At 40.0% G+C, this 27,252-nt stretch overlaps 1 protein-coding gene across 5 annotated transcripts in view; it reads right to left on the bottom strand.

Annotated features, from left to right (window-relative positions):
- tns3 (tensin 3) overlaps positions 1 to 27,252 on the bottom strand; it is a 408,973-nt gene that overhangs the window by 140,333 nt on the left and 241,388 nt on the right. For all 5 annotated transcript variants that reach the window (XM_080209166.1, XM_080209150.1, XM_080209158.1 and 2 more), the window contains 3 exons: positions 20,487 to 20,539; positions 9,132 to 9,303; positions 1,199 to 1,249 (listed from right to left, as the gene is read on the bottom strand). In XM_080209166.1, the coding sequence (XP_080065292.1) occupies positions 1,199 to 1,249; positions 9,132 to 9,303; positions 20,487 to 20,539 (276 nt within the window). The remainder of the gene's footprint in view (positions 1 to 1,198; positions 1,250 to 9,131; positions 9,304 to 20,486; positions 20,540 to 27,252) is intronic.

Here is a 27,252-nt window from a genome sequence, read left to right as displayed (position 1 = left end):
TGAAAAACAGCCGTCATTGCTAAATAAAATTGCAATATTTATTGGACAAAAACATATTTTAATCAGTGATGAAGAATTTTTTATTAATCATTCACAGATGGGAAAAACTGGTTCTTTCCTGACAACATGCCCTTGCATTTTAATAGAGAATTGGGGTTCTCCAATCTATTTTAACCATAAGAAGTAGGAGCAGAAGTAGGCCATTCAATGATATCTGTCTGATCTGATATCATTGGTGACCTGAGAGAGGTTTATAAGATGTTGAGAGGAATAGATAGGGTGGATTCTCAGAGGCTACTTCCCCGGGCTGAAGTGGTCACTACGAGAGGACACAGATTTAAGGTGCAGGGAAGCAAGTACAGAGGAGATGCTAGGGGTAAGTTTTTCACTCAGAGGGTGGTGAGTGAGTGGAATCGGCTGCCGTCAGTGGTGGTGGAGGTGAACTCACTGGGGTCTTTTAAAAGACTTCTGGATGAGTATATGGGATCTAATGGGATTGGGGGTTATAGATAGGTCTATGGCTTAGTAGGTATAGAAGTGATCGGCGCAACTTGTGGGCCGAAGGGCCTGTTTGTGCTGTAGTGTTCTATGATATGATAATCCTGAACTCCATTTTCTCGCCTTATCCCCACATAACCCTTGATTTCCTTTCTGATTAAAATCTGTCCATCTCAGCCTTGAACATGCTTAATGATTCGGCCTCTAAGCCCTCTGAGGTAAATAAGTCCATTGGACTCACGATCCTCAGAGAAGAAATTCCTTCTCATCTCAATCCTAAATAGGAGACCCTTAACTTTTAGATTATGCCCTCTGGTCTTAGACTCTTCCACAGTAGGAAACAACCTCTCAGTATCTACCCTCTCAAGCCCCCTGGGAATCCTAGATGTCTCAACAAGTTCGCCTCTCATTCTTCTCAACAAGACTTTAATTCTTGAAGATCTGATTTCCAAACTGTTTTTCTGTTTTTGAAGTGTGCAAAACAGCTCAAATAGTGAGAAAATTAATAAATAGAAGCTTTGGCAGACAGAATGCAGGGTTAGGTGAATCAAAAAACATAAAGGAAGACAGAAAAAAAGATAAGTAATTCTATATTTTAATTAGCAAACAGCAGCGTGAGACAGTCACAGAACTGAAATGAAAGTTTTGGATGATTTAACCAGAGATTAGGTCCATCGGAAACTTCAAAATAATCTTGTACCTTAGAATTAAGCTTGGCGAGGTCATATCTCCTTTCAGAAAGGTTGAATACCTGCAGAGAGCAAATGGATTCAATAAATCAAGGACAGTGATAACATTTTATCAGCACTTATAATCCTTGAAGTCACCAAAAGTTCAAACATAAAGGCCTCAGAACAATGCAGTGATTTTGGAAGAAAGCAGAGCAATTTTATTTGTCATTCATCAATTTTATTCTTTGAACTATTACCCTATTATGCATTATGTCAGATGTTTCTAAATTAATGGAAATGGCTGTTAATTGAAAGATTACCACAGCCTTGTAAGTTCTGGTTTAATCCATGATACACAAAAGAACTTTTACCAAAGACATTCTCCTGGTCAACATACTGTAGAATTCTCCAAACACTTTGACGAAATGTGACATGTACTTCTCGAAAGTAACCTTCAGATAGTCTTCCAAAAAACATGGACCTCTTTCAGATAACACTGGACAGAATTTCTAAATGCACTGGGATCTCCATCGTATTTTGCAAAGTTGGAGGTCACTTAGTATGCAGGGTAGGCTCGCAGCAGTATACCCATCACCAGAAAGAGTCTAAATATCTTTCCTTGACATGCAGTGGCATTACCATCGCTGCTATCACTCCATATCAACATGCTGAGGGGTCACTGAATTGGATCAGGTATATAGATACTGTAGCTACAAGAACAGAATCAGAGGCTGGTGATTCTGCAGTGAGTAACTCACCTCCTGACTCCCCAAAGCCAGTCCACCATCTAAAAGGCACAAGTCAGGAGTGTAATTGAATGTTCTCCACGTGCCTGGATCAGTGCAGCACCAACAACATTCAAGAAGCCTGTCACCAGTCAGACAAAGCACTACTCTTAATTGTCACCCCATCTACCAAGATGAACATTCACTTTCTCCATCACTAAAGCACAGAGGCAGCAACGTGTACTATCTACAAGATGCACTGCAGCAACTTACCAAAGCTCCTTTGATAGCACCTTCCAAACCCATGGTGTCTATCACATGGGAGGGATAAGCCAACTGATGCATAGGAACGCTACCACCTACAACTTCCCTTCAAGTCACTCACTATTACAACTTCAAACTATATTGACATCCCTTCAGTTTTAGGAACTGAAACTCCTGGCCAATAGCACTCTGGGAATGTCTACACAACATGGAGTTCAACAGTTTAAGAAGGTGGCTCATCACTACCTTCTCAAGGGAAATTAAGGATGGGCGATAAATGTTGGCCTTGCCAGCAGTGTCCGCATCATCAAAGAATAAATTTAAAAACAGTGAGAGCTCATCGCAATTAAAAAAAACTATGTCACCCACAATCTTAAAGGCAATCCTTTTCTCACTATGCTGCCTTCAAAAAGCAATTTCTATTTGAAAGCTGAAGTGCTGGTTCATAGTTGCTCTTATTTTGGGTGTTAAGTTACTGAAGAAATGGTAGATAAACAATGGCTGGGATATTCTGGCTGTTCATGCCGTGCTGCTGATGCCAACGAGGACAGTGAATTCGGCGCTCAGCCAAATTTCTGTTCACTGCAGCAGGACCAGAGAATCCCACTGGCGTGAACAGCTGGACAACTCTGGCCAATATTATAAATAAGTCTTGTTTTATCTGTTTGGAACCCAGTATTCTGATACACAGTGGTGATATATTCCCATTAAAAAAAGATATGTCGTGTCACGTGGCATGGCGTCTCTGAAAGGGAAAAGACCTCAAGTCATCACTTAAAGATTTAACAGGTATGCAAACACTTGAGTTTTCAATGTACCAATTGTCACCCATGCCAAAAGTAATGAAAATAGAATGATTCTTGTTTGCTGAAGCTGTTACTTTTATTATATACTGGAACCACTATTAACTTTCAAGGACGTAAGGAACTCAGTTGCCAAATTCTTCAAACTGGAGGGTCTGGACAAGCCAGCAAAATAAATATTCTATCAAACAAAGTATACTTTGATTTGGATTATGGTTAAAGAGAGCAAGGCTTATTTTTTTGACAGCTGCATTCAATTAGTTCTTTTTAGAAAATTCTGTCTAAACAGGAAGCCCATTATGGAACAAATAAGCTGCACAGAACGCTTCTGACGAAACACTAGACGTACTGTGTTAATGACATGGTTTTTAACACTTCACAATTTGTAAGAGAAAATCATTTGCTCTGCTAAAGGTATTCATTTTAACTATAAACTTACTCAATAATCATCCAGTAACTTTGAAAAACATTCCGCCACATTAAGAACAGTACATCATGCAACTGGAAACAGTCCGAAATATATGTTTTTTATATATATCAATACTGCAAAATTGTGTGTAAGAAGTGAATACACTAGGATGAAAGTATGTAATTGCAGTAAAGAACAAAGAAAATGGCAATGGAGGAACAGGCCCTCTGGACCTGCACTAACCATGCTGCCTGAGTAATTCATGTTGTAATAAGGAGATAAACCATCCAATGAACCAACATTTCCAGAGAGTACCTTCAATACAACTAGCCACGAAGAGTGGAGCAAGAACTTGAACTGAATTTGTGAACTTTAAATCTGGATTTACATAATCCAAAATGCTTGAGGGATTGTTTTAAACTTTTAGGATGACAACCAATTACATCAGCTGGTATGCTGTACAAGATTACAGCAGCATGACTTCAGCCTTTTTATAGGAACATTTTGTCATACACAAAAGTTTGATGTATATTTTACTGCTACCCAGCCAAATTGTAATGTTCAGCAGCAACAGATTCTACACATGGATCACTGTTTAGTGACATCAATTAGCACTTGAGCACTTAACATTACAGCATTGATTGGAAATTCAGTTAAATTCTTCTTCAGAGCTTGTCCAATTACCCAGAGGGCAACGGCATCATCTGCCACAGATCATATTGACAAATTCAGTTTCTCATCTATCTGAGGCTAGTTGTTCTCAGTTAAAGTGAAGTTCTGAGGTATTAAATTTAGCATGATTACTTCTGGTTGAAGTAAGAGGGGGAAAAAAAAATCAGCCAGGCACTCTATCAACTTGTTGAAAAATGCTTGCATGCGAATATTATTTAAAAGCAAAACAAGCTTACTGCAATACTTTTCATGGCTGAACAGCCTACATGTACTCATTTTCAAGTCATATGCATTTATAATGGTCATTTATCCAATTCACCAAGAAGCTGGCAGCGGGAAGTGAGGTGGCTAGAGGCAACGGATTTCAATAGAAAACCTCAAATATTGACAATAATAGTGAAATTAGAAATGGTATATATCCAGAAGTAAGTTTCTCTAAATATTAAAAATTCTCCGTTCAATTCTGGACAAATGAGGATCCTTAAAAGGAATATTAAACTCCAATATTTTGTCATTTATAACATCCAACATGTGTTCTCACATCTGATTTCAGAAAAGCACTATAAGCTTGCACAAGGAAATATCAGGACGAAGAAAGATAATTTTGGTTGCCCAGCTAGTCTCAGTGTAGGTCATGATTACAGTAGCTACTGACATTTCTTTTTGACATAAATTGAATTAAGACGTTGAGATCACCACTTGATGGAATGCAAATGGTTTCCCACGCTTTGGAGCATTGGAAAGTAATTACAAAACTCTTGCATGCCACTTTTTAGTTATTTGTAGTGTGAATTGAAAGGCACATAATAACATCTCATATGTTCTGTGTTCGAATGGATTTTTTTCAATGTTAAAACTCAGACTGAAGTTGGGCTTCAGCACCTATCATCATAGTTGAAACAGATTGTCTAGTGCAATTCTTCATATTTTTGTAACTTTTTAAACATAACAGAAGATGGACAAGAAAAGGCTATTTGACCCATTTAGCCACATCTTCCAGTCCCTAAAAGCCTTCAAAGTTTCCATCAAGTTGAAATTCAAATGACCTCACTATTTTCACCTCTACCCACATTCAACACTTATTCAAGCCAGACCATCAGTTAAGTGCAGCAAACAAACCACATTTTCCTGTTTTGACACAAGGTATTGCTTCATTCCACATGTCAGTGTGCGCCTTGGAAGAATGATCTGAATTTTGCAGCTGTTTAAGAATTTGCTTTTCTCACCCTTAAAACAAAAGTCCACTTTTCTGCTCTTGTGAAAACTGTGCAGAACCCCATGATCAAAATGATGACATTTACTTTTAATAATGGATAAATTTGCAAGATACTAAAAATACTTCATCAGTTATGTGGCTTGGGATGTTACAAAGTGATTGATACTTGGAACAGTTGTCAGAATATACACTGATGTTACTCAAGTCAGCATTTTTATGCAGTCTTGACCATTGTATGCCGCTTTTTTCCAAGAAAATTTTTTTTCTTTTTTTTGCACTCTCTAAAACAGTTCTTTTACAATTCATTTGTTTAAGGTAAGTGATTGTGTTAATTTAGGTTTCGTATGTCCTCAGCCCAACCATCTTCAGCTACTTCATCGATGACTTTTCTTCCATCATAAGGTCAGAAATGGGGATGTTCACTGATTGCACAATATTCAACACAGTAATGTGGATTACTTCAGTATCTGAGGAGTCATGACCAAATGCAGCAAGACCTGGGCAATATCTAGGCTTGACCTGATAAGTGGCAAGTTATATTTGGATCACACAAGAACCATCTCCAAAAGAGAGAATCTAACCATCACCCCTTGACATTCAAAGTCATAACCATCACTATATCCTCCACTATCAACATCCTGGGAGTTATTATTGACTAGAAACTTAACTAAATTAGACAGATTAAATACTGTGGCTACAAGAGCAGGTCAGAGTTTAGGAATTCTGTGGCAAGTAAGCCACCTCCTGACTCCCCAAAGTATGTCTACCATCTACAAGGCACAAGTCAGGAGTGTGAAGGGTAAGCACAGCTCCAACAACACTCAAGAAGCTCGACACCATTCAGGTCAAAGCAGCCTGCTTGAACACTATCCCTTCCACAAACATTCACTCCCTCCACCACTGGATAGTGGCAGCAGTGTGTACCATCTACAAGATGCACTGCAGGAACCCACCAAAGTTTCTTAGGCAGCACCATCCAAACACATGACCACTGTTATCTATGATGTGGAGATGCCGGCGTTGGACTGGGGTAAACACAGTAAAAAATCTTACAACACCAGTTAAAGACCAACAGGTTTATTTGGTAGCAAACACCACTAGCTTTTGGAGCGCTGCTCCTTCGTCAGGTGAGTGGGGGTTCTTTTCACAAACAGAGCATATGCCCTTTGTGAAAAAAACTCCCACTCACCTGATGAAGGAGCAGCGCTCCAAAAGCTAGTGGCGTTTGCTACCAAATAAACCTGTGGGACTTTACACTATTATCTAGACAGAAAAGGGCAGCAAATACCTGTGATCACCATCTGGAAGTTCCCCTCCAAGTCACTCACCATCTTGACTTGGAAATATAATGCCGTTCCTTGACTGTCAATGGGTCAAAGCCCTGGAATTTCTTCCCTAACAGCACTGTGAATGTACACATGGACTGCAGCGATTCAAGGAGGCTTGACCCACTGACAGTAAAGGAGCAGTGTTATACTTCCACGTCAAGACGGTGAGTGACATGGAGGGGGACCTCCAGATGGTGATCACAGGTGCCTTTGTCCTTCTACATAATAGTGGTCATGTGTTTGGAAGGTGCAGCCTAAGAAACTTCGGTGAATTTCTGCGGTGCATCTTGTAGATGGTACACATTGCTGCTATTGTCCAGTGGTAGAGGGAGTTCACCATCAGTTTCCAAAGGACAACTAGGGATGGTTAATAATAGCTGGCCAAACCAGTGACACCCAGATCCCACAAAAAAAATTCTGGGAATCTGTTTTAAGATTTGATATTTTTAAAGCGCTGCACAAGCCCAAACTGACTAAACACTCGGTGTAGTAGAAATGGGCAAGAATCATCTGAATGAATCATCTGAATGAAATACTTCTCCATCCTTTGAATTCAACCTGTGCAAGGGAAAATTAAAAGTTTTTCACGTACTATATTAAAAAAATCCAATTTTTTCTTCATTCCAATTAGATTTACTTTCCAAAATCAAAAACAAGTTGAATGCTAAAAACAAGTATGTTCTTTGTAAGAAATGGATGGGGCAGGATAGAGGAGGAGGGCATGAGGACAAGTATTTGAGGGATAAAAGGTCACTGATCTTTTATCCTGTGCTCTGAGGGGAGTGGGAGGGCATGGTGAAGGGTTGTTTTCCCACTATTTTTTTACCTCAAACCCAAAAGGAAGAAAAAGACAGAGAAATAGAGAAAAGAGTTAAGGTGAAAGCAGATGCAGAGAAGAGAATGAGATAGAATGGATAGGAAAAGATAAACATCAAGACAAAACCATTACATAGAAACACAGAAAGTAAGAATAGGCAATTCGGCCCTTCAAGCTTGCCCTGCCATTCATTACGATCATGGCTTATCATCCAATTCAGTAACCTCCCATATCCTTTGATCCCTTTAGCCCTCAGAGCTTTATCCTTCTTGAAAATATACAACATTTTGGTCTCAATTGCTTTCTGTGGTAGAAAATTCCCCAGGTTCACCACTCTCTCAGTAAATAAATTTCTCCTCATCTCAGTTCTAAATGACATATCCCATATCGTCAGTGAACCCTAGTTCTAGACACCTCCGCCATCAGGAACATACTTCCTGCATCTACCCTTTCTAGTCCTGTTAGAGTTCTATAGGTTTCTATGAGATCCCCCCTCATTCTTCTAAGCTCCAGCAAATATAATCCTAACCGACTCAATCTCTCCTCAAAGGTTAGTCCTGCCATCCCAGGAATCAGTCCAGTGAAGGAAAAGGACCATATTCCACAATTTACCAAGTGCCACATCATAAAAGGTCAAATAGGTTATTAAAATTCTTCGCTATTTTAAAAGCAGGTTCATTTCCTGCTGCCTGCTTTAGTCATAATTCTATAATAAGTAGCACTTGAGTCATGCACAGCCACACTTCCTTGCATTTACTTTAATTGGTAACACTACATTGCATAACGCTCCAATGAGCATTTTTTTTCGATGCGGACACACCTGGCGAGGCCTGCTACGAATGCATCCTTCATAAGTGGTGATCCAACTTCCTTCATTACAAACATCAAACCTGTCTGAACCTGCTCACTGATTAAAATTAAAAAAAGAAAATACATCTTTTTGATGGCTTAGAATTTCATTCAGGCAAATATTTCAGTTAAAATTCAGTATAATTTAACTTTATGTATAGCTCTGATCCATAAGCCACTCCACCACCATCTTAATCCTTTACTAACTATACACACTCTGAGTCAATGCTGACCTTTTTTGCAGATTCTGGCTTTCTCAGCTATCAACATTCTTTAAAGGAAAAAAATATTCATTTATAACCCTGTTTTTAATGGCCATTCCATGTCCCCTTTTACAGAAATATCAATATTCAATTTCTCTCAAATTACAAATTTATTCAAAAACATTAAAACAGCAGAGTAAAAGTTTTGGAACCTACAAACAAAGTAACATATTGTATAAACGTTTGGCTATTTCTTTATCAAAATTTGCAGACACAGTGAAGATTATTGAAAATGGGACATTATAAACCAATGGCAAATAATTCATCAGCAGTCTCAAAATGTTCCTGGCAAGATATTCTGGTGAGCTTTACACGTTTCCAATGTCAAGGGAAAAAAACGAATAATGCAATACGCCATGACACCACTGTATCACAAGTAGCAATGTAATATTAATGTCAGTGCTATTGAAATGTTGACAGACACTGGGACTTGCTTCAGGGATTTTCCAATTGACTGTAATTACTTTACTGGAAGATTAGCAGAAACCGTAGATGGAACGTGCAGGCAAGATTTCTGGCAACCTTACACCCAAGTTATATTGGCCAATCTGCAAAATCCCCCCTCAAGGAAGTGCTCGGTGTGAGTTCCTCTAAGTCAGTGCCTTAAATGTCTTACCAAATAATTATCTCCATGCTTAGATTTCAGCATCCGTGTTACATCCTGTAGATTATGGAAATAAGTCTCTTCTGAACAGCCAGCAGGGAAAGATACAGCAATGATGCGCTCAGTAATGTAAGTCAGATCAAGCTCATAACCCTCCTCCATAATGTTGCCCGATTCTACACTCCTGCACACAAAAAGAGGGAAAGAATGAAACCATTTATATAAAACATAGATTATTTCTTTGGTGACTTCAACACGTTATTAAGAGTTGAGGAGGGAGAGGAAAGGAGTAACCATACATTTTTAGAAATTAATATCATTATTAATGGAAAAAACAAAAGATTAAGTATTTGACTTTATTTAATGATGAGATATTAATCGATGACAGTATATTATACCTATATACATTCTACTAATAATAACTTCAATTCATCCAACATCAATTGGAAGAGATATAATGTTATGGTTTTGAAACTTCCCAGGTTAAACCCCAACAAAAGCGTTCCACGCTACTCATGCAGTGAAATCTGATTAGTAATCTGGGGATCTGTATAGCACAGACAGCAGGTCATTGAGTTGCTAGAGAACAGACAGATTACAAGGCTGAATAAGCATGGCTGCAAGGCACTGATTTCAAAGCAACACCGTGTGCCAATCAGTAAGGAACTTTCATAGCAGGATTCTTCAGACGTTAAAAGGAAGAGTGTTAATTCTGGTTCCTCCCAAACTCTCAACACCTCAACTGTACAAGTCTTGTCTCCCACAATCTGGTGATGCCATACAATTTGAATCAGCATTATCCAATGAATGTAAGGGAGCAGAATTAGACCTGACTAATTCACATCCAGACCTGCATTTTAAATAATTAGAATTGTGTCAATGTGGATGAATGTGAGGTAGCAAAAACAGGAAGGCAGATTATTATCTGAATGGCTACAAATTGACAGAGGGGAATGTGCAACAAGATCTGGGTGTTTTCATTCATCAGTTGCCTAAGGTAAGCATGCAAGTGTTGCAGATGGCAAAGGCAGCAAATGGTATGTGTTGGCCTTCACAGTGAGAGAATTTGAGCAGTGATGTTTTGTTCTTGTTCTTGATACAGAAGGAGTGCAGCGAAGATTTACCAGGCAGAAAGCTGGAATGGTGAGACTGACACATGAGGAGAGATTGACTTGGTTAAGATTATGTTCACTGGAGTTTAGAAGAATGAAGGGGGATCTCATAGAAACCTATAAAATTCTAACAGGATTAGACAAGGTAGATGCAAGAAGGCTGTTCCCAATGGTGGTAGTATCCAGAACCGGGTGGGGGTCACAGTCTAAGCATATGGGGTAAACCTTTTAGGACTGAGATGAGGAGAAGTTTCTTCACCCAGGGAGTGGTGAATGTGTGGAATTCACTACCATATTTGAGGCCAAAACATTGTATATTTTCAATCAGTTGGATGCAGTTCTTGGGGCGAAGGGGATCAAAAGATATGAGGGGAAAGTAAGGTGAGGTTATTGAGTTGCATGATCAGCCACAATTATATTGAATGGTGGAGCAGGCTCGAATGGCCTCCTTCTGCTCCTATTTTCTATGTTTTTGTTTCCATGCCCACAAATAAGTAGTATTGGAATTGCACTCTCTGACCAAATATATTGGGGCAATTGTCCCAGCCTACTATGCTGCCTTTGTGAGTGTGTGTGTATATGTGTGTGTGTGTTGGGGGGGAGGGGGGGGAATCAAGGCAAGCCAGAAATTTTCAGGAGGGCAGTGATCAGGGCAATGGGGGATTGCATGGCCAGTGATTATGGGATTATGGGTTGTGGAGCTGGCCAGCGATCGAGCTGGCCATTAATGTGGAGTGACTGCGCAAGCGCCAATCTTTGTGCTGACAGATTGGCGCATGTGCAGCGGCCCGCTCAGTGCTATGCTGCCAGGCTCTCAAGTGGGAATAGGCCCTGCCCAAATTATTTACATGTGATTCACACTAGTGCACTATGCAGTTGCACTGTGTGTGGGAGATTCATTTTGAAAATCCCGCTTAGAAAAACCAATGGGATTTATTCCAGTTTTTACATGGATTCGACATTTAGAATTTTTTTGGGGAGAATCGTCTCCATTCAATTTCAGGTTATTGAGCAAAAGTACAATTTGGAGAAGTAAAACTATAAAGACACGAAACAAACTTACTGCAAAACATTCCTAAAAGAAATAAACTATATTTTAAACAGTAGTGCTGAATATGAAAGATGAATATAAATCTAACATTGTAAATTCTACAGAAAGCATCAAAATGTGTAAATGGGACACTAAAGTAGTACAATGAATGACTTGCATGCAAAATCCACTGCAAGAAAAGGAGAAAAATAAATGCACTTATTAAAATAAATTAAAAGCAATACAAAAAATGCATAAAGTGACTCCGGGATATATTTAACAATAAAAGGTAATTTGGAATGTAGAAGTTTGTATGAATGATTTGAGTTCAGTTAAAAAGCTGGTTCAATCACAAGATCACTGACCATTCATCCTATCTTAGTCAATCTATCCAAAAGCATGCTATTGTCTTTCCATTGTGGCATCTAAATTACTTCTCAAATAATTCCAGGCTTTCTGCCTCTATAATGGTACCTAGAAATCCATTCTTATCATTGATAACATGCTGTGTGGAGAAGGTATTCATCCTACATTTTGTCTTTCATCAGTTTGAACGTGCAGGCCTTGTCTTATTTTTGCAACTTAAAAGTAACTTGCAAGAATAGGAAAGGACATTTCACAAATTTCCTGACTCAAGTTCACTTTCCTGATGCTGCTTTTCAATGTCGGTAAGTCCATGTTTCTTCACTTTTTCTGAACAACTCATAACTGTAAAAGCTTGACATTAGCTGATAACATGGGAGAGAAGGTGACATAGTGGTATTGTCACTGGACTAGTAATCCATAGACCCAAGCGTGACCCAGGGGACACCTATTCAAATCCCAACACGACAGACTGAACCAAAAATATGTTGGAATTTAAAGTCTAATAATGACCACGGCACCACTGTTGATTGTTGTGAAAACTCAATTGGTTCATGAATACCCTTTAGGGAAGGAAATCTACCATCCTTACCTGGTCTGGCCTACATGTGACTCCAGACCCACAGCAATGTGGTTGACTCTTAAATACCCTTTGAACAAGGGCAATTGGGAATGGGCAATAAATTCTCGCCTAGCCAGCAACACTCACCTCCTGCAAACAAATTTTTAAAAATTGGTTGGGTGGTAAGAGGCACAGATTCGGGATGAAGGGAGTATGTTCTGACGGTCAGCATGTGACAAGTGTTTTCTTTTGTCATGCATAATAAATGACTTGCAGCATTCCAATCTTAGTATCACTGAACCCACCAATGCAATGCCTTGTATATCACTGGATAACAATGAAGAGTTGTCCAGTGAGAACAAAATGCTAGAGTCTGCAGAGGATCATACTGCCAGAGTGTTGGTAGGGCCTATTGGCTTGGCTAAAGATGGATTGATGTCTCAGCTGAAGATCTTCTCCCCATTGAAGCTGGTCTCCAGTGCAGAAGCAGAGGCCAAACCTTCAAAGCTTCTACATCTTCAGAATTCTGTACAGGAATTTAATCTTCATATCACCTAAGAGATTCACCCCATTGTTGAAAATGGTGGTATTTCATTTTCCTATCCTCAAAATTTCTTCCCAACTTCTGCCACTGAGGAAAATATGACAATTTCATTACTGTCTGCTTTGTTTCTAAAGTATAATTGAGAAATCATCACTTCTTCATTTCCTGCAATGCCTACAGAAATTCTGTTCTTCGTCTCATCCATCAGACTCACTCAAATCACAGATCTTCAATATCTTTTTCAGCCGCGAATAATATGGCTGATACAATCATCATGGGAGTTGAAGATCCTTCCTCTCTGCTAAGTCTTTCTCTGGTCTATTTCCAGAAAATTCCTGAGCAAGCTTTCATTTCTTCTCTTCTGACTTCTCTGTTAGATCAGTAAAGAATCCAAGGTCCTTACAGTTCAGCAGTTCTGAAGTTTATGCTTCGATGACTAGTCATCCTAACAAGCTGCTGTTCCATTTTACTGATCATGGTGTCCTTCACAGGCCACAGGAGCACTCGGATGCATCCAAGATGTACTCCCAGAGAACAGAGAGCTGAGAAGTCATGCTGAGGAGTTAGTGAGATAGATCATGATGGAACACTGACTTCAGCAGTCATCTGCAAGACACTTGGGAGAGGATAGCATAGTCTGTACTCATGAGATACATATCTACTCTCTAACCTACATATTAAAGAGACAGAGCAAGAGAGTTATAATTCTAACTGCAGTTAATACTGGACAAGTCATTTCCCAGAGTGAAATCTGGTTTGATAGATCCTAACTTCTTTTTAGAAGCCGTAGAGGGAAGTTATTGAACAAATTTACAGAAGACTACTGTTGAACTTCTAATACAAAGAATAGAATACTTATTAAAATAAATGAACTATATTACACCAGACAAAAAAGTTGGAAGGATCTTAATACAAATGCAAGGTGATTGTTCAAATTATCACTATTCCTTTATCCAAATGATATCCTCACAGATACATAAACCAGTGACGAATTGCCACCAGCTTGCCAGAGAGGTTTCTTGCTCAGAACTAGCACAGTTTCAAATTGTTCTCTTCCAGTAAATTTCCTGACTACTCGCTTGATATTTCCCTCTCAACTCTTATCTCCCGGAGAAAAGGCAGCACCTTAAACTTGCTGTTCCTCCAACTGCACAGCAAAAAAGTGAGCTCCCTAAACTCAGTCTTCCAGTAGCACTTCACTAAACTTATCACTGATTTACTGAGTCCCATAACTGATTATTCAGTTAATTATTGTCCCACTAGTTTTGCAGCTTTTTCTTCTCAAGGAGCCTAAAAATCCAACATCTCTCTCTGACACAAACTCACTGAACTCCTGTCTGTTCTGTGTCTGTATACCTAGATCATTGTTGCTAAGTAACAGCAAAGCTCTTCTGGTTTGTGTGTTTTTTCAGAATCACTGAACTTTCAAACTCTTTTAACCCATCTCTTTCACTTCAGGGGTTATAAGACGTCATTAAGATGTATATATACAAACTAACCCAAAGGACATGACCTTTTAGTCACAAGTCTATCCAGACACCCAGGCACCAAGGTTAATAAACAAAACCTAAATGAAATGAAACCATTTGTTCCGTATATGTGTAAACTCAATTATATATTGTTCATATACTTAATTTAAATTACACATTGATCATAACAAAATATATTCAATATATAAATACATATAAAGTTAATAAACCAGTTTGAATGAACTATCGAAGTAAGACTACTGATATGATTGGCCACGCAACTGGCATAAGTAACAGTTACATAGGGGCATACACACACAAATATGGTGGATTTGAATTCAGTCTGAGTAAGAATAAGGCAATCCACTTGAGGTCAAGAAAGGCCAATCAGAATATTTTCTTTACAAAAAGAGACTATTCACTGTGGAAGAGCAAAGGGGTTGGGCAATCTGGGTACACAATCAGTAAAAGTGAATGCACAAGTACAAAAGTATTGTAATTGGTCAGAGAATGTTGGTCTTTATTGCAAGGAACTTGGAATAGAAAGGAGATGGAGTTATGCTTACAGAGCCTTGATCAGGCCTTACCTGAGTGTGGCATTCAGGTTTTGGTGCTGTATATTTGGACTTGAAGGTGGTTAGAACCCAGGTTCAATAAAATAATAAAGCTTAGAGGATTAGATTATATACTTCACATAAACTTGGCTTGTATTCTCTTGAGTTTAGAAGCTTGGGGAGTGAACTAATCAAGGTTTTTAAAGTAAAATGGAGTCAATGGAGTAGATGCAGAAAAGCTATTTCTTTCGACAGGGGCAGGGGACAATCTTAAAATTAAAGTTGGGTCATTTAGGAATGAAATCAAATGACACATTTTTCACAAAAAGGATCGTGGCATGGTGGCACAGTCGTTAACACTGCTGCCTCACAGCAACAGGGACTAAGGCTCGATTCCAGGCTTGGGTCACTGTCTGTGTGGTATCTGCACATTCTCATATCTGCGTAGATTTCCTCCGGGTCTCCTGTTTTCTCCCACAGTCCAAAAGACATGTTGGTTAGGTGCATTGGTCATGCTAAATTCTCTGTTGGTGTACCTGAACAGGCATGCCAGTGTGTGGCAACTGGGGAATTTTCACAACTTCATTGTAATGTTAATGTAAACCTACTTATGATACAAATACATAAAATAAATGGAAATCTAGAACATTCCTCCAAAAGGGCTGGGGATTTGTTGATATTTTCAAGAGTAAACTCAGTAGATTTTAGGTGATTGTATCAAAAGTGATGTGGAACAAAAGGTGGCAAATGGAATTATGTTTCAGATCAGCTGCAATCTAACTTAATGGTAGAAAGGATTACAGGGTTAGGCTGGATAGCTCTTCAGTGGTTGGCAAGACATGACAGAAAATTTACAACACAAGGCCATTTGTCCTATGTTTCTTTAACTAACTCCTGGGGCTGAATGGCCTACTCCTGATCCTCTTTCACTATTAGTCTTATGGTTTCTTTCAATTCTTTTCACCACATCAACCAATTGAAAGCATCCTTTGTGCCTTGGCGACTAGGACTGAACATAATACTTGAGATGCAATCTGAATACAGCACTGCACAGCTTGAGCAGATCTATTCATTACTTGCATTCTAATTATTGCACTACATGTATATCAACATTCTTTTGGCAGGACCTATTGTTAGTTTGCATTGGTTGGACACGCAGAGCAAAATTTAATGCCCCGTCCTGTGTTGAACTTGGTAGCAGGTGGGGGCATTTAATCAGGTATGGAGATGCCAGCGTTGGACTGGGGTAAGCACAGTAAGAAGTCTCACAACACCAGGTTAAAGCCCAACAGGTTTATTTGGTAGCACAAGCCACAAGTGTTTGGAGCGCTGCCCCTTCATCAGGTGAATGGGAGTCGTGTTCACAAACAGGGCATATAAAGAAACAAACTCAAGTTACGAGATAATGGTCGGAATGATTACCTCTAAAAACTCATATTTCAACCATTATCATGTAAATTGAGTTTGTATCTTTATATGCCCCAGTTGTGAACAGAACTCCCTCACTCACCTGATGAAATGGCAGCGCTCCGAAAGCTTGTGGCTTGTGCTACCAAATAAATGTGTTGGACTTTAACCTGATGTTGTGAGACTTCTTACTGCATTTAATCAGGTGGCAGGGTAATGGGTGGGGACCTGCAACAGGCCCAATTAAGTCTGTGGCGGGGAGCCCCATTGAGATCCTTAAGTGGGTAATTAATCCCACTACCCTGGTATTCATCCAACAACAGTCCTGGCACTTGCCACACGGGAAACCCAAAAAGCAAACACAAGTAGGCTTCTGGGGGATGGGTGATTGGGGGGTGGGGGGGAATTGCTCATTGTCAGGCACTCAGCATCTAATTGAGGGACACTCCCCTGCAAACCCAACCCATCATCTAGCACCCACATAAACCTGGGTTCTAGGAAACATTGGCTTCAGGGAAGATGCATTAACAGCAGCAACCTCAGACCACAGAATTGTTACAGCACAAAAAGAGGTCAATCAGCCCACTGTGTCTGCACCAGCTCTCCAAGTGAATCACTCAATTAGTGGCATTCCCTCCACCTTTTCCTAGTAATCTGATACATAAGAAATAGGAGTGGGAGTAGGCCATCTAGCCCTTCGAGCCTGCCCCGCCATTCAATAAGATCATGGCTGATCTGAAGTGGATGAGTTCCACTTTCCTGCTTTCTCCCCATAACCCTTAATTCCCCTGACTATCAAAAACCTATCTACCTGTGTCTTAAATATATTTAGCAAGGTGGCCTCCACCACTTCAACGGGCAGAGAATTCCAGAGATTCACCACCCTTTGAGTGAAGAAGTTCCTCCTCAACTCTGATCTAAACTGCTCCCCCCTTATCTTGAGGCTGTGTCCTCTAGTCCTGCTATCCTTTCTAAGTGGGAAGAATCTCTCTACCTCTACCCTATCCGTCCCCTTCATTATCTTATACGTCTCTACAAGATCCCCCCTCATCCTTCTAAACTCCAACGAGTACAGATGCAGTCTATTTAGTCTCTCTTCATAGGCCAACCCCCTCATCTCCGGTATCAGCCTAGTGAGCCTCCTCTGCACTCCCTCCAAGTCCAATATGTCTTTCCGCAAGTGCGGCAACCAAAACTGCACACAGTACTCCAGCTGCGGCCTCACCAGTACCCTGTACAATTGCAGCAAGACCTCCCTGCTTTTATATTCTATCCCCCTCGCTATAAAGGCTAGCATTCCATTTGCCTTCTTGATCGCCTGCTGCACCTGCAGACTGGGTTTTTGTGACTCGTATGCAAGGACTCCCAGGTCCCTCTGCACCGTAGCATGCTGCAGCTTTTCGCCTTTTAAATAATAATCCCTCCTACTATTATTTCTGCCAAAGTGGATAACCTCACACTTGCTAACATTATACTTCATCTGCCAGGTCCTCGCCCACTCGCTCAGCCTATCCAGATCCCTCTGCAGACTTTCCACACATTCTTTCTTTTCCGATAACAGTTTAACTCCCTTTAGGATGCTATAATTGAACCTGCCTCCATCACATTCTCTCGTAGCGCATTATAGACCTTAAGCACTCACTGCATGAACACATTTTTCATCATACCACTTTTGCTTCTTTTATCAATTACTTGATACATTCTCAATCCTTTTCCACTATCCACAATGCCCAGACTCCCCGTGATTTTGAATACCTTTATCAAACCACCCCTCAGCCTTCTTTTCCCCAAACTCTCTAACTTATCCGATCTATCTTAGAATCACTACAGTGCAATAGGAGGCCTTTCAGTCCATCGATTCTGCACCAACTCTCCAACAGGGTATCTTATCCATGATCTGTAACCCCACATATTTACTTCGTTAAGTCCCCTAGCTTACGCATCTTGGGCAATTTAGCATGGCCAATCCACCTAACATGCACATCTTTGGACTAGTGGGAAGAAACCGGAGCACCCAAAAGAACATGGACACAGGGAGAATGTGCAAACTCCACACAGACAGTCACCCAAGGTTGGAATCGAGCCCGGGTCCCTGGTGCTGTCAGGCAGCAATGCCTCAGCATAATAGAAGTTGCTTATCCCTGCTTTACGACCAATGTCCAATTGCCAGTCTCTTCGCTGGCAGCTCTCAGGGGGACTCCCAGGGAAGACACACCACTGCTGAGTTGAATGGTAGGCTGTCACTTGGTACAGCATGCCTTCCTAAATGGAGGCAATGCGAAGCTCTCACTGGCACTCCATCTCATGGACGAGACACCCACCCCCTCCATTAAATATTTCCCTCCATTAAATAAATCATAGGTGTGAAATTCAAGTTCAGTAGGGACTCATATGGACAGCTGAGGATAAGCAGACCATCACACGCCATGCTTAATCCTGCCTGGGACAATCATTCAATGTTTGGTAGCCCCAAGTTGAACCACAATCCTGTAGATTCACATCTTCTTCCTGAGCTATTCCAACATCATTCATGACATGCATGTGTTGTCCGTTTCCTTCCTCTGTACAGGACAGAGTGTCTCAAATCCAGCAACTTCAGGACTGAGTCATGATGGATTTTGGGGAAGAAAAACTGGAATCCCTTAACTCAGGGAATAGGGGACACGGGAAAACCAAATTTTATGATCATAAAACACTTTAGTTTAATGGCCACTTTACTGCTGATATTAATTCACCTTCCTTTTATGCATTGGATTGATAACTTTCATGTCTCCCACACTTCCCTACATCAATGCACCCTGTTTAAAATGAAAAAAGATCATTCAAACACAAGCCATGTTAAAAATAGCCTGTGGTTGTAACTAAATGTCAGGCATGCGGAGCCAATCAGTATGCGGCACACCAGCATGACGATGCAGCAATTCTCTGAACTTTTCCTGAATTGGGTTGGGTTGGGTCAAGGATCGCTAAGCCATTTGGAACATGAGAAATGTCCTATTTTCAGACTCTGCCGGTTTTCAGGTAGTCAGATTTGAGGTACTCTACCCATACTTTACATTTGCCTGCAATTGTACTTCATCTACCATTGATCCACCCATGTATAAATACTGTAATTTCTAAGCCACTCCTTCTCCTCGGTTTGTTATCACCTACACAAGCTTGCTACTTACACTAGATTTCTGAATCTAAGTAATTAATGTAAATTAGATGCAGGAGTGGTCTCAATAACAAACCTTGCGCTGACTCACTCAATATTTTGATTTATGATTTCAGTTAAAAGAGGCTGCTAAGAAAATGATTTGTACTACTCATGCAAGATTCAAAGTTTTGTACTCCCTCTGGATCCTGGTGGCCAACTTCCTTTCAACGGACTAAATAAGGAAAACTGTTCATACCGTCAGGAGAGTTGGTAAGGAGGAGGAGGAGAAAGATTGGCAGAGAATCAGAGGGAAGATGAAGAGAATTTTTTTTAATGAAGCAAATTGTTATGATCTGAAGTGCATTGCCTGAAAGGATGAGAGAAGCATATTCAATTGTAATTTTCAAAAAGCTGTTGCTAAATATGCACTTCAAAAGGAAATAAATGCAGGGTGATGGTGAAAATCAGGGAGTGGGACCTAAAGAGTTGGGAAAGGCATGGTGGATCAAATGTCCTCCCTCTCTATCATAACATTCAATGATTTCCTTAAACATTGCAATGGCCTCTGCCTCAACTACTTCATGTGGCAAAGTATTCCATATTCCAGCAATCTACCTGCATGAAGGAATTTCTCCAAACTTCACTCTTATTAATAAAAGTTATTAATAAACCCACAGCAAAGGATATGTGCTGAAGGAAAATCTACTTACTATCAAAATCATCGTACAGCCTCCATCAATGGTTAATGAGAGACTGGGGAAGGGAGAGAGGCAGGCTGGATTGGTGAAGGGGATTAAGTTTTCTTCTCATTACCTACAGTTTCCCAACCCCAGGAATTATCCTGGGGAATCTGGACATGCTTTTATGCCAGGTTAGAGCACCCAAAACTGCAGAGTACTCTGTGAACTAAACATTAATTCCCAACTGCTGTAATATCCGAACTAATTAACAAAACACAAAATACAATATTCCATTTTGTAGCTCTATCTACATGCAATGGAATTCTTTGTGGCGCTAAAACGTTGATTTGGCCAATTGCTGGCTTAATCCTCATTTAAATAATTAATAGGATAGTTGAAGTCATACATAATGGGATAGCACAGCTCCAAATACACCGCAAGTATATTGAAATTTTGGAAAAACCTCCCAGGTTAGTTGTGATTAGAAAGCACCTTTGAAATACTTACTGAGATGAGTTATTGTGACTGAAAGATGAACTCTTCAGAAAATTGTTTGAAGCCTAGAATGATTAAAAGAAAACAAGTTAAGTAAGTTTGCAACAGCTAATATGTAGATAAAACTTAACGTTATGTATAATGTATATCGCTTGTGTTGGAGCAGATATTTGAAAATATGGTGCTCAATAGCTAGACTATCTCTATCTTGAAAATATAATGCGGCTGAGAAATAAATTGTCTTCAATTCCAATCAATACTTCCTATGACTTTTCACAGCTTGTGAATTTGTAGTGTCAATGATGCATCCTTCTCTTTTGCACTGTCTAATCAACCAAGGCATTCTCCTTTTTTACCCCCCCGTCATGTTTTGATCACTAAATAAAACAACTTGCACCTTATCTTGTAAAATTTAATAGGCATACAGCATTTGAATACATTGATTTTATTAACTTCACTTACGCAGTGTTGGTATGAAACACTTTTTGTTCTTGTGCTGCACACAGGATGCATCAAACAATCTTAACATTATTGACTAAATCATGAATAAACATTATATTTGGAAATTATGTAGTTGGAGAAAATTTTTGAATTAACAAATATAAATTAAAAATGAAAATAAAGTATTGACAATTAAGAGGTTGTATAATTTTGTAAGTCCAGAGTTGCAGGCTAGATTTCTCTCATTTCATTACTTGTCAAAATGGAAATTGTTGGATTTTAGATGAAATGATATAAAGCATGCTGAATATATTCAATGTTCCTTGATTGGCTCATTGGCCAAAAAAAGGGAACATCTGTAGAGCAGTGGAGGAAGAGTGGAGGAGTGAAACTTGTTACATTTCTTTTTCAGAGGGTTGGCACAAAAGGGTTAAGTGGCCACATTCCAAGCTGCAAATTTCTATGAAGCAAGGCCACAGAAGATCAGGGAATGAGAGGATCGAAGAGGCAGCCAAAACAAAGACAACAACTGGATATCACAGAAAAATAGTATTCATGGGGAATTATTTGTTTAGAAGAGTGGATATCCATGGGTGGTATAGTGACAATACCTTCACGGTGGGGCAGATCGAGTAATATACTGTATGCTGAAGAAAGTTTAGATAGGATGCTGATGGGATCAGGAATGGATGCAGGGGAGAGTGTAAAATGATATAGGGACCTTTAGGGATACCAGGGGACTGTGTCAAATCCCAAAGAAATAGAATGAAAAGCAAGGTCCCTGGCTGACATCTAGTTTTGAGGGATGAAGGGAATTCTAAACAAAACTTGAGAGTATGAAAGGAGTATTTGGCAAACTTGTTCAAAACGCAGCGATTCTGCCTTCACAAATAACTGGGAATACTTTCTCTTGTATCAGTCCTTTTTGTTCAGAGACAGGCTCCATTTAAATGAATCAAGAATAACGAGAGTTAGAACATGGAGAAAGAAATGAGGAAATTTTATACAAATGCAAATAAGATGGTTTGTAGGACAGAAGACAGGCAAGAATGTCTGCTATTGAAATGGTGATCATATAAATACATACATTGGACGGAGGAACACAGAAAGCTGTACATTTAAAACAAGGTGCATGTAAATGAATGCTAAAAATATTACATATAAAAAAGCGAAGCTGTAAACTGCACTGGTGGTCATAACGTGGAGATGCCAGTGTTGGACTGGGGTAAACACAGTAAAAAGTCTCACACCACCAGGTTAAAATCCAATAGGTTTATTTGGCAGCAAAAGCCACTAGCTTTCAGAGCGCTGCAGGTGAGTGGGAGTTCTATTCACAAATAGGGCATATAAAGGCACAAACTTAATTTACAAAATAATGTTTGGAATGCAAGTCTTTACAGGTAATCAAGTCTTGCTTAACGCTCTCGTCACTCACATTGTCTGTACCTTTAAGACTTGATTATCTGTAAAGACTCGCATTCTAATCAGTATTCTGTAAACTGAGTGTGTGCCTTTGTATGCCCTGTTTGTGATCAGAACTCCCCACTCACCTGATGAAGGGGCAGCGCTCTGAAAGCTAGTGGCTTTTGCTACCAAATAAACCTGTTGGACTTTAACCTGGTGTTGTGAGACTTCTTACTGCACTGGTGTCAGGAATCTACAAAGCCATAAGAATATGAGAAACATGGTAAACCCCGGAGTCTAGCATTTAGGGGGAGAAAGTACAAGTTCCCATCTTCCTGAAGCATAACTTCCACTAATGCTGGTGCCACCTACCAAAAACATCAATCGGGACGTAAATCTGGCAGGTAACTGCCGGAACAAGCTTTTCTGTACCCAACCACTCAATTACTGCCCTAAAATTGGATTATCCAGCGTTCTCTTTCTGCTTCAAAATTTCACTTTTCACAAAAAATAAATTGCTGTGCATGCACAAGCCATCATTTCAAAGCTTATAAATCTGGCAATGATCTCAGATGCAGACTGAACACAGTAAGAGCATTTTTATGAGTTTGTGTCATACACACAGATGTCAAATGTAATTACAGAACTGGCAAACTGAATTTTTCTCTCCCTTCAAAAGACTGAGGTAACTTTGAACTTTGCTGCCTGAATGATAACTTGGCAAAACAGAATGTGCTTTATGGAACCTACTTGGGCAATTATTTCAATTGAACAAAAATTTGGATGAGTTTGACAACTACAACGCAAAGCAACTTTTACATAGAAAACCATCCGAAGAAGCGTCACAGAAGCATCATCAAACACAATTTGTCATAAGCCATATTGGGAGGGGCAATCAAAAGCTCAGACAAAGAGTAAATTTTAAGGAATAAGAGAGAGGTTGAGCAGCTCAAGTAGGTTGCAGAAGTAAGGAGGGGCAAGGCCTTGAAGTGATTTGAAAGTAAGGAAAAGACAAGTGATCCGCTTCACCTGATTATCACTAGGGCAGCAAAGTTGAAAGTAATCCGCAGTGTGCATCAATGAATAGTTTTTGAAATGATAAGAATCTTGATGTGGATTTTCACCATTTATTCAGTTATATTCAGTAAACAATGTTCTGGCGGGCTGTAACTTTCATGTGCACCACACAGAGTAAAGGATGAATCAACTCTTTATTTTGCAAAGCAGAAGCATCATAGCCAAAGTGAAGAGCAGATGACTACATCAATGAGGCACTTTGCAGCATGCATTGAACTTTATATTTTTCCATACAATGGATTCATTCATAAAACCTCCCAGAACAGCCCAGACAAAAAGCACTGAATCAATGCCACAGTTTACAGGATTTTTCTCTTTCTTTTCCTTTTAAAAAGGTAACAACTCAGATATTGCAACGGACATCAGAGAAAATTCCTTGTTCTAGCTAAGTAACCTTTTCTATTCACTGCCACATCTCTGGAACTTCTGAGGCACATGGTGAAAGTTAACACTCTCTTGTGAACGTTTCAAGTACATATAGATCCCTCACCCAGTACTGAAGCAGAACACATTCTTATTCTTCATTATCAATGACATTGCAATGCACTGATCTGTAATGGCTTTTCCTTGAATGGATGGTGATTTGTTCAACACTGCTTCTAAAATCGTACATTTGAAATATGCTACACTTGACAGGACAGTTATGGATGTAAAGAAATTCATTTAATGTAGCCTTTTTCTTTTAGCGACAATAGTTACAGTCTTATTTAAATCTTCATGTACTATAATATGGCACACTTTGCTTGCAAGTAACGAACAACTTAAACAACACAAGCTGAACGGTATAGATCACAGCATTATACTGTCAGATAAAACAAAAGCTCCTCTGGTTTTCAGCATTTGCTCACTGTTTTTCAACTTTGAGAATTAAGAGTTTGTTTAATTTGTTTGTTTATTAGTGTCACAAGTAGGTTTACATTAATACTGCAATGAAGCTACTGTAAAAATCCCCTAGTTATCACACTCTGGCACCTGTTTGGGTAAACTGAGAGAGTATTTAGTATGGCCAATGCACCTAACCAGCATATCTTTCAGACCGAGGGGGAAAACTGGAGCACCCAAAGGAAACCCACACCAATACACAGACAGTGATCCAAGCTGGGAATCGAACCTGGGACCCTGGTGCTTTGAGGCAACAGTGCTAACCACTATACCATCCTGCCGCCTTAGGAATTGCTGTTTCGACAAGGACAGACAAACACTGATACTGGTTATGGGACATGCCACTGTTTGCTACTTTAATGCAAATATTACGAAAATAATTAAATAATTAATCATATGATTCTGCTGAAATGATAACATGAACAAAGGTAAGTACAGCACAGGAACAGGCCCTTCAGTCCTCCAAGTCTGAACCACTCATGATGCCTGCCTAAACTAAATCCGTAGGCACTTATGAAGTCCGTATCCTTTCATTCCCATCCTATTCATGTATTTGTCTAGTTGCTCCTTAAATATCACTATCGTATGTGCTGTCACCACCTCCCCAGGCAGCGCATTCCAGACATTCACCATCCTATGTAAAAAAACTTGCCTCGCACATCTCCTCTAAATTTTTCCCTGTGCATCTTAAACATATGTCCCCTAGTACTCGACTTTTCTACCCTAGGAAAGAGTGTCTAATGATCCACTCTGTCCATGTCACTCATAATCTTATAAACCTCTATCAGGTCAACCCTCAACCTCCATTGTCCCAGTGAGAACAAACCAAGTTTATCCACTCGTAGCCATCCTCATAGTTAATACCGTCCAGACCAGGCAACATTCTAATAAACCTCTTCTGTACCCTCTCCAAAGCATTCACATCCTTCTGGCAGTGTGGTGACCAGAATTGTACACAATATTCTAAGTGAGGCCTAAGTAAGCTCCTGTACAGCTGCAGCATGACCTGCCAATTGTTATCCACAATACCCCAACCAATGAAGGCAAGCATGTTGTATGCTTTCTTGACTACCTTATCCACCTGCATTGCCACTTTCAGTGATTGGTGGGACATGCATGCCCAGATCTCTCTGCCTGCCAATACTCTTAAGGGTTCTACCATTTATTGTATAATTCCGACATGAACCTTCCAAAATGCATTATCTCACACTTGTCTGCATTAAACTCCATCTGCCATTTCTCCACCAAAGTCTCCAACCAGCCTATATCTTGCTGTATCCTCCAATAATCCTTTTCACTATCTGCAATTCCACCAAATTTTGTGTCATCTGCGAACTTACTAATCAGACCAACTATACTTTTAAAGAACAAAGAAAATCACAGCACCGGAACAACCCTTCAGCCTTCCAAGCCTGCACCGACCATGCTGCCCGACTGAACTAAAGCCTCCTACCCTTCCGGAGACCATATCCCTCTACTCCCATCTATCTATTCACGTATTTGTCAAGATGCCCCTTAAACGTCATTATCGTATCTGCTTTCATTACCACCCCTGGCAGCGAGTTCCAGGCACCCACCATCCTTTTGTAAAACACTTGCCTCGTACATTTCCTTTAATCCTTGCCCTTCGCACCTTAAACCCATGCTCCTGAGTAATTGACTCTTCCACCCTGGGAAAAAGCTTCTGACTATCCAATCTGTCCATGTCCCTCATAATCTTGTAGACTTTCATCAGGTCGCTCCATCGTTCCAGTGAGAACAAACCAAGTTTCTCCAACCTCTCCTCATAGCTAATGCTCTCCATGCCAGGCAACATCCTGGTAAATCTTTTCTGTACCCTCTCCAAAGCCTCCACATCCTTCTGGTAGTGTGGCAATCAAAATTGAACACTATATTCCAACTGCGGCCTGACTAAGGTTATATAAAGTTGCAACATGGCTTGCCAATTTTTAATCTCAATGCCTCGGCCAATGAAAGCAAGCATGCCGTATGTCTTCTTGACTAGCTTCTCCACCTGCATTTGCCACTTTCAATGATCTGTGTACTTGTACCCTCCAAATCATATATATATATATATATATATATACCACGAACAACAAAGGTCCCAGAATTGATCTCTGTAGAACACCGCTAGTCATGATGTGGAGATGCCGGCGTTGGACTGGGGTAAACACAGTAAGAAGTCTCACAACACCAGGTTAAAGTCCAACAGATTTATTTGGTAGTAAACGCCACTAGCTTTTGGAATGCTGTTCCTTCGTCAGGTGAGTGGAGAGTTCTGATCACAATTCTGTTTGACAAAGGAGTAGCGTTCCGAAAGCTAGTGGTGTTTACTACTAAATAAATCTATTGGACTTTAACCAGGTGTTGTGAGACTTCTTACTGTGAACACCGCTTGTCACAGCCTTCCATTCCAAAAAGCACCCTTCTACTGCTACCCTCCAAAATACTTCAAAATATTGAGTTTATTTCAGGCCTTTAAAAGTGCAATTATTTTGATTGTTTCTACATAAAGGGGATAGGGTCAGTTTAGCCACCATGACCCTGCACTCTGGAATTCATTTTCTGAATCGCTTGCTGTACTCGTCGATCTACAAAGCCTCCTTAGAGTCACATTGCCAATTGCTAATCCTTGTTCCCCACTGTTCCATAGCCCTTCCACCTCCTGTCAAATTTAGGAATGGTTTCCATGTTGAGTGATGCTATACCAACAAAAACTGCAATTGGTGAATGGTACTCTACCAATGTAAATTGCTCTCATCAAGTATGGCCAAAAACTTGAACATAATTTTTTTCTTTCATTCTCCAGATTTTTCTCGAATTTTCTTTCTTCCTACAGACAATGATATAGTTCAATTAGTATCAGCAGCTCGCTGGTTCTCTGACCAAGAGGCCACCCTACCTGTGAGAGCTTGAGAACTGGATAGGATCAACCCAATCCTGGCCACATTCACCTATCCAACTGGGGTCACAA

The sequence above is a fragment of the Carcharhinus amblyrhynchos genome, chromosome 2 (assembly GCF_965287045.1).
Source record: "Carcharhinus amblyrhynchos chromosome 2, sCarAmb.v2.hapA, whole genome shotgun sequence".
Taxonomy (NCBI): domain Eukaryota; kingdom Metazoa; phylum Chordata; class Chondrichthyes; order Carcharhiniformes; family Carcharhinidae; genus Carcharhinus; species Carcharhinus amblyrhynchos.
This window is presented reverse-complemented; position numbering and strand designations above follow the sequence as displayed.